The sequence below is a fragment of the Schistocerca piceifrons genome, chromosome 1 (genome assembly GCF_021461385.2).
Source record: "Schistocerca piceifrons isolate TAMUIC-IGC-003096 chromosome 1, iqSchPice1.1, whole genome shotgun sequence".
Taxonomy (NCBI): domain Eukaryota; kingdom Metazoa; phylum Arthropoda; class Insecta; order Orthoptera; family Acrididae; genus Schistocerca; species Schistocerca piceifrons.
This window is the reverse complement of record NC_060138.1, coordinates 235,466,948-235,479,866: the sequence shown is the minus strand read 5'-3', so window position 1 is coordinate 235,479,866 and position 12,919 is coordinate 235,466,948. Positions and strand designations below refer to the sequence as shown.

General features: G+C 40.4%; 1 protein-coding gene across 1 annotated transcript in view; it reads right to left on the bottom strand.

Moving 5' to 3' along the window:
- Positions 1–12,919, bottom strand: part of LOC124803981 (inter-alpha-trypsin inhibitor heavy chain H6-like) — a 182,512-nt gene that overhangs the window by 152,512 nt on the left and 17,081 nt on the right. Inside the window, exon 2 of the mRNA XM_047264716.1 lies at positions 6,504–6,670. Coding sequence (XP_047120672.1) covers positions 6,504–6,670 — 167 coding nt within the window. The remainder of the gene's footprint in view (positions 1–6,503; positions 6,671–12,919) is intronic.

The following is a 12,919-nucleotide window of genomic DNA, read 5'->3' as shown; positions in this document are numbered from 1 at the left end:
TCATAAACAATGTAATAGGTAATACGCAAAAACCTTATGATAAAATGAGTTAATATCAACGAAAAGTGGAGTTATGGGTATGGAAATTCGGGAACTAATATCCAAACAGCTGTAGTGAGATCAGTAGCATGCCAGCAGGGAACCTGTCTGCAAAAACAAAGTGTGAAGCGCATCATAGGACGTGACCCTGTAACTGGAGTATGTGGGGAGACAATTCTAGGAAAAGAAGCGTGGGCACAAAATCTGTTATACACAACTATTACTGGAATGTATGCAGGTCGCAAGTACGTTTCGTGAAAGAAATGTAACTAGCGGCATTTATACCAACTGTATGGTACTGAAGTTTAATAATGCATCGCTGATTTGGTGTAGAGATGCCAACAGCGTGATAGCAGGAAATACGGCCGTGCAAACAGTGCACGGGATGCATCAAGGTGCGAGAAGCAATAACTACAGTAAAGGGAGAAACAATGCCCAGTAAGCAGATAACACAAAGAGACAAAAATAACTACAGCAGAAAGGAAATGTGGGCATCATCGTATACTTTTGTTACAGTGGAATTACTAGTTCAGAAATGTATACAAAGTCTTAAACACGCTTCGTGAAGTAAATACAACTAGCGACATTCACATAAGTTGTATGAAATACGTATGGTAGATTTGACTATCTCATCGTCAATGGCTGAAGATGCTTATTAATCGTAAACACTACTTGAAACTATAGAGTGGAGCATCTGTAACTTTAAGAATAGAATGTGTATAGGTCATTGTTTACATATACTTAACCACCTGTAGCAAAAATACAATAGTAGATGGTTTAGTATTTGCAACAATAAACGGTTAACTACACAGTAATGTAAGTGGCTTAGCACTTAGAACTGGAAATACTGCCCTACTTAAGGCTGTACATATCTAATAACCTGTCACTACAGATGATCAACTAAAGAAAGTTAAAAAACAAGCTCTATGTAACAAATGTACCAACAGTAAAATGCTGACTAATTGTAGCTGTGAGCAGCTGTTTAAATGTCACTGTCTGCAGGTAACTAACAGCAACTAAATGCAACAATGTATGGCCAAGCTGTAATGTGTCAAATAGCACTAAAAATTTACAGGCTGTACATAGCAAATCAGTGAGAGTGCAGTCGCAGGGCACCATGCTTTCCCACTTTTACAGAGGAATGCTGTAGTCTCCCTTGAGCCAAATTTCGAACTTAAGCTGTGCAACGGGAGACAATTACGAGCTTTCGAAAAAGTGAATCTTTTATTCCGCTGCACAGTGTAGTTGTTATGGGCTCGCCCGGAAATAAATAGAATCTAAGCAGTTTGTGATATATTGTTTCACAGGGAGACTAACTGTTGAGATGAAAATTAGTTGGGTCTCCGTCGAAACGTCGAGGAAAGTAATGTGCGGAAAAAAGCAAACTTGAAGAATTAGAGTACGATGGAATATTTACTAAGACGTGAATAACTTCCTTCGTACTAAAGCAAAACAGAGATTCTAATACACGCAACAAATAATTAGGAGGTTGAGTGTGAACACCACTCTGAGACGAAGAGTTTGGTGAAAAAGCAGGAACCCTGGTGAACATCATTAAATATGTCGTCAGACTGTCTACACCCTCCGCACACAAAAGAAAGCTCTCCGTTTACGTTCTGTATGCATACATGATTCGTACTCCGATCACAAGATCCATGTAACCATCATGTTTTTTTATCACGTCTTTATCGGTGTTTATTTTTTATTTCCCACTGGTATATTTAAAGTAACTGGTTGCAAGAGATTCAGGTTCAGCGGGAATTGTTTAAGCATTCTGTTCATAAATAAAACTTACGTTTGCTTAAGCCGTTCCCCACAACATTCTTTGTGACATTTTCAATAATAATAATACTCAGAAACCTCCACCCCTCGCCTCCCATGTCAGCTGAAAGAGCCTTAGAGACTTTTTGGTAGATTAAAACTTTGAAGAGCGCCTTGTACTGTGATCAGATAGCTAATTTTGTAAAAAGTTACCTGCAAAATGGAACTTTACATTTTTGCCCATGTGCAGTTGTAATCACTCTGAAATTTTGTGAGTTATCTTCGTCAGTTCAACAGTACATTAATTCCCAGATACGGGAGACTGTTTCTCGCTCCTATGAAGCACCCAATCTTCCCCCACAAATGGATTTGTTATAAAACTCAGGTGTAGAGCAAATTATTTGAGCAGAAGTCGAATGAAACACCGAAACGTGTCTCAACATTGATCTAATAAACGTATGTACTCTACAAAGCTACACAAATATTTTCTCACTGAGATGCTGTTGTTGTTATTGTGGTCTCAGTCCAGAGGCTAGTTTGATGCAGCTCTCCATGCTACTCTATCCTGTGCAAACTTCTTCATCTCCCAATACTTGCTGCAACCTGCATCCTTCTGAATCCGTTTAGTGTATTCATCCCTTGGTCTCCCTCTACGATTTTTACCCTCCACGCTGCCAATGCTACATTGGTTATCCCTTTGATGCCTCAGAACATGTCCTACTAACCGATCCTTTCTCCTGGTCAAGTTGTGCCACAAATTTCTCTTCTCCCCAATTCTATTCAATACCTCCTCATTATTTATGTGATCTACCCATCTAGTCTTCAGCATTCTTCTGTAGCACAAAATTTCAGAAGCTTCTATTCTCTTCTTGTCTAAACTATTTATCGTCCACGTTTCACTTCTATACGTGGCTACATTCCATACAAATACTTCCAGAAACGATTTCCGACACTTAAATCTATACTCGATGCTAACAAATTTCTCTTCTTCAGAAACGCTTTCCTTGCCATTGCCCGTCTACATTTTATATCCTCTCTACTTCGACCATCATCAGTTATTTTGCTCCCCAAGTAGCAAAACTCATTTACTACTTTAAATGTCTCATTTCCTAATCTAATTCCCTCAGCATTACCTGATTTAATTCAACTACATTCCATTATCCTCGTTTTGCTTTTTTTGATGTTCATCTTATATCCTCCTTTCAAGACACCGTCCATTCCTTTCTACTGCTCTACCAGGTCCTTTGTTGTCTCTGACAGAATTATAATGTCATCGGCGAACCTCAAAGTTTTTATTTCTTCTCCATGGATTTTAATACCTACTCCGAATTTCTCTTTTGTTTCCTCTACTGCTTGCTCAATATACAGATTGAATAACATCGGGAATAGACTACAACTGTGTCCAACTCCCTTCCCTTTCATGCCCCTAGACCCTTATAACTGCCATCTAGTTTCTGTACAAATTGTAAATAGCCTTCCGCTCCCTGTATTTTACCCCTGCCATCTTCAGACTTTGAAAGAGAGTATTCCAGTCAAAATTGTCAAAAGCTTTCTCTAAGTCCACAAATGCTAAAAACGTTGGTTTGCCTTTCCTTAAGCTTTTTTCTAAAATAAGTCGTAGGGTCAGTATTGCCTCCTGTGCTTCAACGTTTCTACGTAATCCAAACCGACCTTCCCCGAGGTCAGCTTCTACCAGTTTTTCCACGCGTTTGTAAAGAATTCGTGTTAGTATTTTGCAGCCGTGGCTTATTAAACTGATAGTTCGGTAATTTTCATATGTCAACACCTGCTTTCTTTGGGATTTGAATTATTATATTCTTCTTGAAGTCTGAGGGTATTTCACCTGTCTCGTACATCTTGCTCACCAGATGGTAGAGTTTTGTCAGGGTTGGCTCTCCCAAAGCTATCAGTAGTTTTAATGGAATGTTGTCTACTCCCAGGGCCTTGTTTCGACTTTGGTCTTTCTTTGTTCTGTCAAACTCTTAACGCAGTATCATATCTCCCATTCCATCTTCATCTACATCCTCTTCCATTCGTATAATATTGTCCTCAAGAACATCGCCCTTGTATAGACCCTCTATATATTCCTTCCACCTTTCTGCTTTCCCTTCTTTGCTTAGAACTGGGTTTCCATCAGAGCTCTTGATATTCATACAAGTGGTTCTCTTTCCTCCAAAGGTCTCTTTAATTTTCCTATAGGCAGTATCTATCTTACCCCTAGTGAGATAAGCCTCTACATCCTTACATTTGTCCTCTAGCCATCCCTGCTTAGCCATTTTGCACTTCTGTCGATCTCATTTTTGAGACGTTTTTATTCCTTTTTGCCTGATTGATTTACTGCTTTTTTGTATTTTCTCCTTTCATCAAATAAATTCAATATCTCCTCTGTTATCCAATGATTTCTACTAGCCTTCGTCCTTTTACCAACTTGGTCCTCTGCTGCCTTCACTATTTCATCTCTCAAAGCTACCCATTCTTCTTCTACTGTATTTATTTCCCCCATTCTTGTCAGTCTTTGCCTAATGCTCTCCCTGAAACTCTCTACAACCTCTCTGAAATAAATATTATACTTCCACTATGACTGACAATTATATTTTTAAATAGCTTTGAGTGTAACACAAGAGCTGTTATTCTGATAATTATTTCTTCTACATAACGGACCTGAAGATATCGATATGAGAGTCGGCTTTGGAGAATCATGTAATAATCGGGAAGTAGTGAGCCGCATAAAAAGTATGGTAGCTTCGATGGATTCCTTTACCCATTGCAGCTATAGAGGTCAGTAGCTTTTGTTTCCCAACATTTGTGATTTCTGTAATATATGGAACAGTAGCTACTCCAACAGTACGGTTTCAGCAGGCATCAATCGCCAACGATGTAAACGACAAAAGTGTAATGAATGATACAACAATGATGGTAAGGTATCTAAAATGCCAAAAATGGCTCACCTATCACTTAGAGATGACTGCTTAAGTTTGAGAGGAAACCGAAAACTACGAAAGAATGGTGGAATTAGGAATTAGAGGCTTGTTGATAGCGAGGTTATGAGAGATGAAACACAAACATCAATGTCGTAAAGATGAGGAAGAATATCTAATCTGTCTCTGTCAGAAAAATTTTAGGAAAATCAGAGAAAAATTAGCATGGCCACTCAAACACGATACTCAAGAACATAGCAGAAAATTCGGATGGAAACGATTCCAGCATATGCCCATAGACCTCAATTTGACACCATGTGATTATTCAATCGTTTCCTCTTGTTGAAAGTTGCTGTGTTAAATGCAAATCATGAATTCAATAAGTACAGTAGTAGCTGTCATCACGCGCAACACCTTCCTGTAGTGATATTATCTCGTAACAACGGATTTAATCAGAAAAATATTGTGCCGAAACATGAATTGCGCCATCTGAAAAAAAAAAAAAAAAAAAAAATCACCGGGCGCATTATCTACGGAGTTTAGGCAGATACTTGCAATTTCGTTTCTTCGACGTATAGATTGAACATTTCCGAATAAATAATGCTCCTCACGTGTTCCATGGGACGTCAAGTCTCGACGCATTATGTACCGTTACAGACAAATATTTTTAAAGTGAAATTTTAAGTGCACATTCGATAAAGTGGTCTCAAGTTAGCCTAGTATGATATTCGGCTTAGCGTTGTATACAACCAAAGTACATAAACGCGAAGAACAGCCATTCCGCCTTGTTCTACTGACCAGCGCTTTTACATGTTGGTAGAACTGCGGCACTGGCCAGCACATGAGACTGGGAAGTCGGGCAAGGAGACCGTGGCAAACAATGGCTGTCCATCTTTCAATGTTGTTGTTATCGACTGCATTAGACTCTGATAGAGACTAACCTACGCAGTCACAGTATTAATACAAAAATGGTTCAAATGGCTCTGAGCACTATGGGACTCAACTGCTTTGGTCATCAGTCCCCTAGAACTTAGAACTACTTAAACCTAACTAACCTAAGGACATCACACACATCCATGCCCGAGGCAGGATTCGAACCTGCGACCGTAGCAGTCGCACGGTTCCGGACTGCGCGCCTAGAACCGCGAGACCACCGAGGCCGGCAGTATTAATACAGGCCGGTCCATATCATGACGTTTTTCGTAGAATGGCGTGGTGTTTTAGTCCCAGTAGCACTACTTGCCTCTTCTCGTGTACTAGACTGTGTGTAAGATACTGCCATTCAGCAGCGCTGCTCAGTTGCTCTTGATTTACTGGGTACTCTTGGTGTTTTGCTGTCCACGTTAACACATACCGTTAAACTAAATATCGCATTGGACTACTAATGGAGCATTCTATCGTATGGACACATTAACTTTCACTTGATAATTTTTTTCTTTCTAACAGGTGACGAACTGACGTTTCCTGCTGACACTTGACATCCCATGAAATACACGGTGAGCAATATGTTTTGGTTGACTGGGCGAAGTGCAAAAAGGAAAATGCGACCTCCTGCAGAAACACGGGACGCGCTTGTCAACTCTTAGAGGAAACACCTGACTTGTTGAACACAGGGTTGAATATTGTTTAAGAAAGTAAAATAATTATTCAGTGTTTCATTGTTATATGAATAACCTTAGTGCATATCTGATAATAGTTCATCGGTATGAAAGTAGAGTACATTATGTGGCAGAAATGCATGCAGCGTTCAGTCGCTAATGCTTTCACAGGTCTTTGCGTACTCACATGACGAAGCGGGAGATGAAGGCTTTCTCAGGCAACACAGCGTCAAAAAATATTTCCTGCGCTTGACTCGCAGGGTTGCCGACCCTGCTAGTAACCAGCGTCTTAGCATAACGGTTGCGTATCTCGGACAAAACATGCAGTCTGTACACCTTTGGTTGTTCAAGTCCCTGGAAAAGAAAACTAAGTCAGTGAGAGTTAACTGTGATACACGCAATCTCGCCCCTTCCCACACCCTTCGGCGAACACACACACACACACACACACACACACACACACACGTACTAATAATGAGCAAGTGAATAATTGAAGCAACTGCTAAGCTCTCTCTCTCTCACTCTCTCTCTCTCTCTCTCTCTCTCTCTCTCTCTCTCTCTCTCTCACACACACACACACACACACACACACACAGACACACATTAATGAGCAAGTGAATAATTGAAGCAACTGCTAAGCTCCCTGTTTGACCAAAGAAGTGAGGCACACACAAGGGAATGAGGAAACTATATGAAACTTATCATGTGTGTCATGTTTGTTTAGTGATTATAATATTGAGTCATATCTGTAAAGAGCTTGACAGTATGAGCCCAGTTACAGTACTACGTAACACCTCTCTCTGGCCTGGATGCAACCACTGATTTGGCTAAGATGGGTGTTGTAAGGCCGTCGTGCTGTGGTGGTGTGACCCACAGCTGTTGTAACTGGTTGCTGATGCTACGGCTAATGGCACTTGGACGAAGCTGACATAGGATATCCCACACAAGTTCCATTGGGAACAGATCTGGGGATCTTACTGAACACAGGAGTAACTCTCCATCACACACATTCATAGATACACGTGCCATTGGAAGACGAGCATTGTCTTGTTGAAAAATCGCACCACAGTACAGTCACAAGACACGTAACAAATGAGCGCATGTGATGTCTGTGACATACTATTGTCCATCAGATTTTCCTGAATCAATAGCAAAAATGGTTCAAATGGCTCTGAGCACTATGGGACTTAACATCTGAGGTCATCAGTCCCCTAGAACATAGAACTACTTAAACCTAACTAACCTAAGGACACCACACACATCCATGGCCGAGGCAGGATTCGAACCTGCGACCGTAGCGGTCGCGCGGTTCCAGACTGAAGCGCCTAGAACCGCTCGGCGACTGCGGCCGGCCGAATCAATAACAGTTGCGATCTAATTCTCTAAGAATGGGACCTCTCCAGAGGTCGCAGTCATACATGGTAATGGTGATCATCTGGGACATCTGGGGTAATGCCGAATGCGGTTCATCACTGAATGTAATGTGGTACCAGTCATCAGCAGCCTATGCTTCCCGGTCACAGCATCACTTAAAATGCAGCTGTTTATTTTGTGATGTCAACGGTAGCCTACACATGAGACGGTAATTCCACACTCTGGCTGCCTCTAGTCTCAGACCGATAGCGAGGGACGATATAAAATGTGAGTTGCTGTCACGCTTTCGTATGAATCAGATGAACAACGATTGCAATTCACGATATACAGTTTTATGGCGCTATACAAGAAATTCGTTGATGTGAAAAGAGCGTACGGGGTCTGAAGATGGCAAAATGAATTGCCGAAACTGGTTGCTTTCAGAGTAAAATAAAATATCTTAAATTGTACGGCTGTTGGTAAAGTTTATTGAATTGAAAAGATATAAAATGTTTCTGTGAGGAAATTACTTGTTCTCGGATGTGTAGCTGTACCACGTTGACAAATATGCCTCCCAGCATGTTCCCATGCAGTACAACATTGAGCCACTGAGACACTCGAAACCCTCACAATTCTGGATATTGCACAATTCAAGCAGTCAGCCAAACAGAGACCCCCAATGAGGCCCCTGACAAACTCTGTTTGGCGCTGATAATACTGTCTCATACACCGCGTCTCCTGCACAGCCATCACTCAACTTTTCACACTGTTCACGCAGCGTCGCGGCTGTTCTACCTGTCACAGAGAATTATAATTCTAATCATTTACATGCCTGTCCATGCTGTGTACAGATATAGATTTATACTGACGTACTACCATCTCTTCTGTATGCTTCATATTTTTTCATCACGCATTGTACTGTGGTGAGATTGTCTGTCAGATCCATTTCATATAGCTTTCTCCTATTGCTTGACTCTGTTCTTTTGATCTACCACTCGCAACCTTTTTGCGAAGGAAGGAAGGAAGTGAGTCATTTTATTCCCTTTATTATAATTCCTAATTATGCACCAGTGTCCTCTCCATATCCTTGTCTTATCATTTAACGTGTTGCATAATTGATGCGAGTGAATGTGAGTTTTCGTGAGAGTAACCAGTATCTGTTGTCTGCTACTTTTAGTCTTGCCAGTTGTTGTAGCTCAGTTGGAAAGGTAAAGACGTGTAGCCTCGTCATCACGGAAGATTGATGGACAGAGGTAGGTTGGCAAGTCGCTGCCTTGGAGTGTACTCTTCACTACAGGATCAGAGAAAGCGGCTAGTGTGCGGTTTGTACTAGAGGCACTTTGCTGGAATTACTGTGTGAGAATGAACGCGTCTCTAGATAGCCAGTGCATGGAGGTGTTTTAGATATTTAGTGTGTAATATTTAACCATTTTTATTTGAGCCTTTTGGATATTAAGGGTGAATTGTAGAAGTAATTTCGTGAGTGGATTTATCATCATTTTCACGTTCTTGGTAGGGAATGTTTTATGCATACGTTAGTTAGGTTCCATTTGGGGTGCAGCATAAAGAAGTCTACAACCACTGATGTAATAATCAGTGAGCAGTCATGACCACCCCATGACATACAAACACGCCTTCTTCAACTCCATTCTGAACACAGTTCAAAGATTACCATTGTCTGATCAAAATGTAAACAAAGAATTAATTATCCTAAAATACATTGAAACCAAAAATGGTTACGACCCTGAATTAGTACCGAAATTATATTTCAAAAAAAATTAAAGCTAAAGAGAAGTTAGGTAGACAAGAAATCACTTTGGAAAAGATAAAAGATAGGCCAAATTTGAGATTTGCTACAATTCCGTATTGTGGAAAAGTATCTCATAAATCAAATATTTATTTTAAAAAAGTGACGCTGTTAATTCAATTCAAACTAAAGATAATTTAGGGAAAAATTACACTATAATATTTATCGAGAATCAGTCTACAATCAGTCAGGCATGTACAAAATTAGCTGTCTGCACAAAGTGACAAAATGTATATTGGCCAGACAGGAAGGAAATTAAGAATTAGGTTTAATGAGCATTCGTATCCAAGTAGAACCTCTGCATTAAGTACACACATAAAATCACACAATGATACAATTTATATAATTGCTGATCGGGTGGAAATATTGCATAGAGCTGAAAGAGGTGTGATAATGAACTTTCTAGCAGAAACAGAGATTTTTGCAAATAGGATTATTCAGCGACAAAAAGTTCTCGATGAGCAGCTTGAACTCAGAAACAAAAGTTCCTTAAATAATTTCGTTGACGGTTTCAAATATTTTAGTAGACCTTCTTAAACTACAATTCTGCCCAATTATGTCCTCCCTTTCTTATTTCATCCATGCCCTAGCTCTCCAGCTCCCCTCCCCTTGACATTACCCAGTTCCTGGTTTCTTAACTTACAGGGCTCTTTTAAACGTATATATTGCTTTTAGTTTGTTTCGTACCATATCTCTTTATCAATTTTTGTCTGCATCATAAATGAAAATCAACTACATTTAGTGATTGTGTAGACATTCGGCTGAATATTCTTCTAACTGATAAATGGAATTTCAGTTACATTTTGTGTTTGGGTAGACACCGGATGACATTCTTCCAACTGATGTGTAACATTTTGGATGAATTTTACACACATGTTTTGCTTTGACTTTTGAATTTTTATCTGTATGATAAATGGAATTTGTTATATTTCATGATTGTATAGACATTGGATGACATATTCTTGTAACAAATACTTAACAGTCTAGACATAAACGGTGTTTCTTAAAAAAAATAGGTGTTTTTACATCTACATATTATACTTTCCTTTTGTTTGTATTGTAATCTTGCTATGATTTTTCATTTATATTGGAAAATATGGTTTTGAGAAGTAACATAAGTCAAAGCATGTATGACGTGTTAAATCTGCGACAAGTTTTGTGAGTATTTCCATTTATTCAAAGTGTTTTTTTCTGTTTTGATCTTATTTCGTTTTGCTTTGTCATATTATCCACTTTGCATCTTGTACAGCTCCAGATGAAGATGTTTTAATACTGACACTGGTAGCAGAATAAGTATTATTATCACAGACAGCACAATGTAATGAATTTTGTGAAATTAGTACATACTGTCGACTAGTGTCTAAACAAGGTGATTTTTATAAAATCGTTAATTTTAACGCCTAGCTCTCTCTATGGCTGTTGTTATATTTGAAGGGGATCACTACAGACATGAAGATGTCAAGCGACGAACAGGGATGTTTCGCAAAGTCGATAACGTTCATACCCAACTATTTTGTGGGCTGTACCTTGATTTACATATTTTAGCTTGACATTTGCATCTACGTACAGCGGTCTTCTCGTCAGATGATTCTTGACATGATTGAATTTCGCGAAGCATCATTGTTTGTCACTTAACGTCTTTATATAGTAAGTCACTAACACAAGGAAATTTGTTTTGTCTGAGCCATAGACTGACAGCACGACTCACAAAAGACATACTTTAACCTCTCGGTCGTTCTTGTTCACTAATAGTCTTGGTTCAGTGAACAGTTGTGTTGGTAGTGATTTCAGAGCATTTTATTATGAGTGCCCCATTGTCTGTATGTAACAAGGACGAAATGAGGAGGATGATACATTTTTTTGTATTCTGAAGGGGCTAAAGCTGCGGTGACTATCAGCAAAATGTAGCGGCAGTTTCGTTATAGATGTTTTCTGAAAGAAAAATTTACGAGTAAATAAAGCGCTTTAAAAGTGAACTTACACAAGGATGTGAGAAGTAATTGTATACCTCCTAATATCGAGTCGGACCTCATTTTGCCCGTCGTAGTGCAGTAATTCGACGTAGCAAGGACTGAACAAGTCTTTGCAGCCCACTACAGATATATTGAACCCTGCTGCCTCTATAGCCGTCCATAATTGCGAAAGCGTAGCCATTGCAGGATTTTGTCCACGAACTGACTTCTTGATTACGTCCTACAAACGTTCGATGGGTGTCCAAATCATTCACTGGAACGGACTGAACAAGTCTTTGCAGTCCAATACAGATATATCGAACCCTGCTGCCTCTATAGCCATCCATAATTGCGAAAGCGTGGCCATTGCAGGATTTTGTGCACGAACTGACTTCTTGATTACGTCCTACAAACGTTCCATGGGTGTCCAAATCATTCGCTGGAACTGTCGAGAATATTCATCAGACGAACAACTGTGACCCGCTGACATTACATCGTTGAATGGCTCCACGTAGGCGACCACAACCATTTCCAGTAAATGATCGGTTAAGTTGGACCGGAGGAGCTAGTCCATTCCATGTAAATAAAGCCCACATCATTATGGAGCCACCATCAGCTTGACAGCTTCAAGGAATCTGCCACAGCTCGAGCCCTAGCATCAGCTCTTATCAACTGAAATCGGTAGACATCTGACCAGGCCACCGTTTTCCAGCCGTCTAGGGTCCAAACCGGGTTCGGACACGAGCCCAGTTGAGACGCATCAGGCGTTGGCGTGCTATTAACAAAGGCGTTTGCCATAGCCGTAGCCCATTAACTCCAGATTTCGCCGTACTGTCCTAAGAGATACTTTCGTAGTGCGCCCCACATTGATTTCTGCGGTTTTTTCACTCCGAGTTGCTTGTCTGTTATCACTGACGGCTCCACGCGAACGCTGCTGCTCTTAAGTGAAGGCCGTCGTCCACTGCGCATATTGATTTCTCTAACGATTTCCGAAATGGAATTTCCCATATGTCTAGCTTCAAATACCATTCCGCAGTCAAAGGCTGTTAATTCCCATCGTGTGGCAATTATTACATCGGACATATTTTCGCACGAATCACCTGCCCTTTTATACCTTGCGTACGCGATACTACCGCCATCTGTGTATGTGTTTATCGATAGCGCATGACTTTTGTCACCTCAGTGTCTGTGTCTGCGACAAAGGACGTTCGGTAGGGTAGAGCAGCAAAATCAACACACGGGGCGAATGATTCGTGATGTTAGTCGTGTTAGAACTGATGGTATTGCGCAGACAGCATTTGCAGACGTCCACAAATCTCTAAACCATAGGAAAGTGTGTGCTCGCTGGGTACCACGTGAATTGACAGACTGTCATAAACGGGAACGTTTGCGAATATTGAAGCTACGTTTACGGCGTTTTGAACAGGAAGTAGGAGACTTTCTCAATCGCTCAGCAACCATTGATTAGATGCCGTTCCATCACTGCGAGAC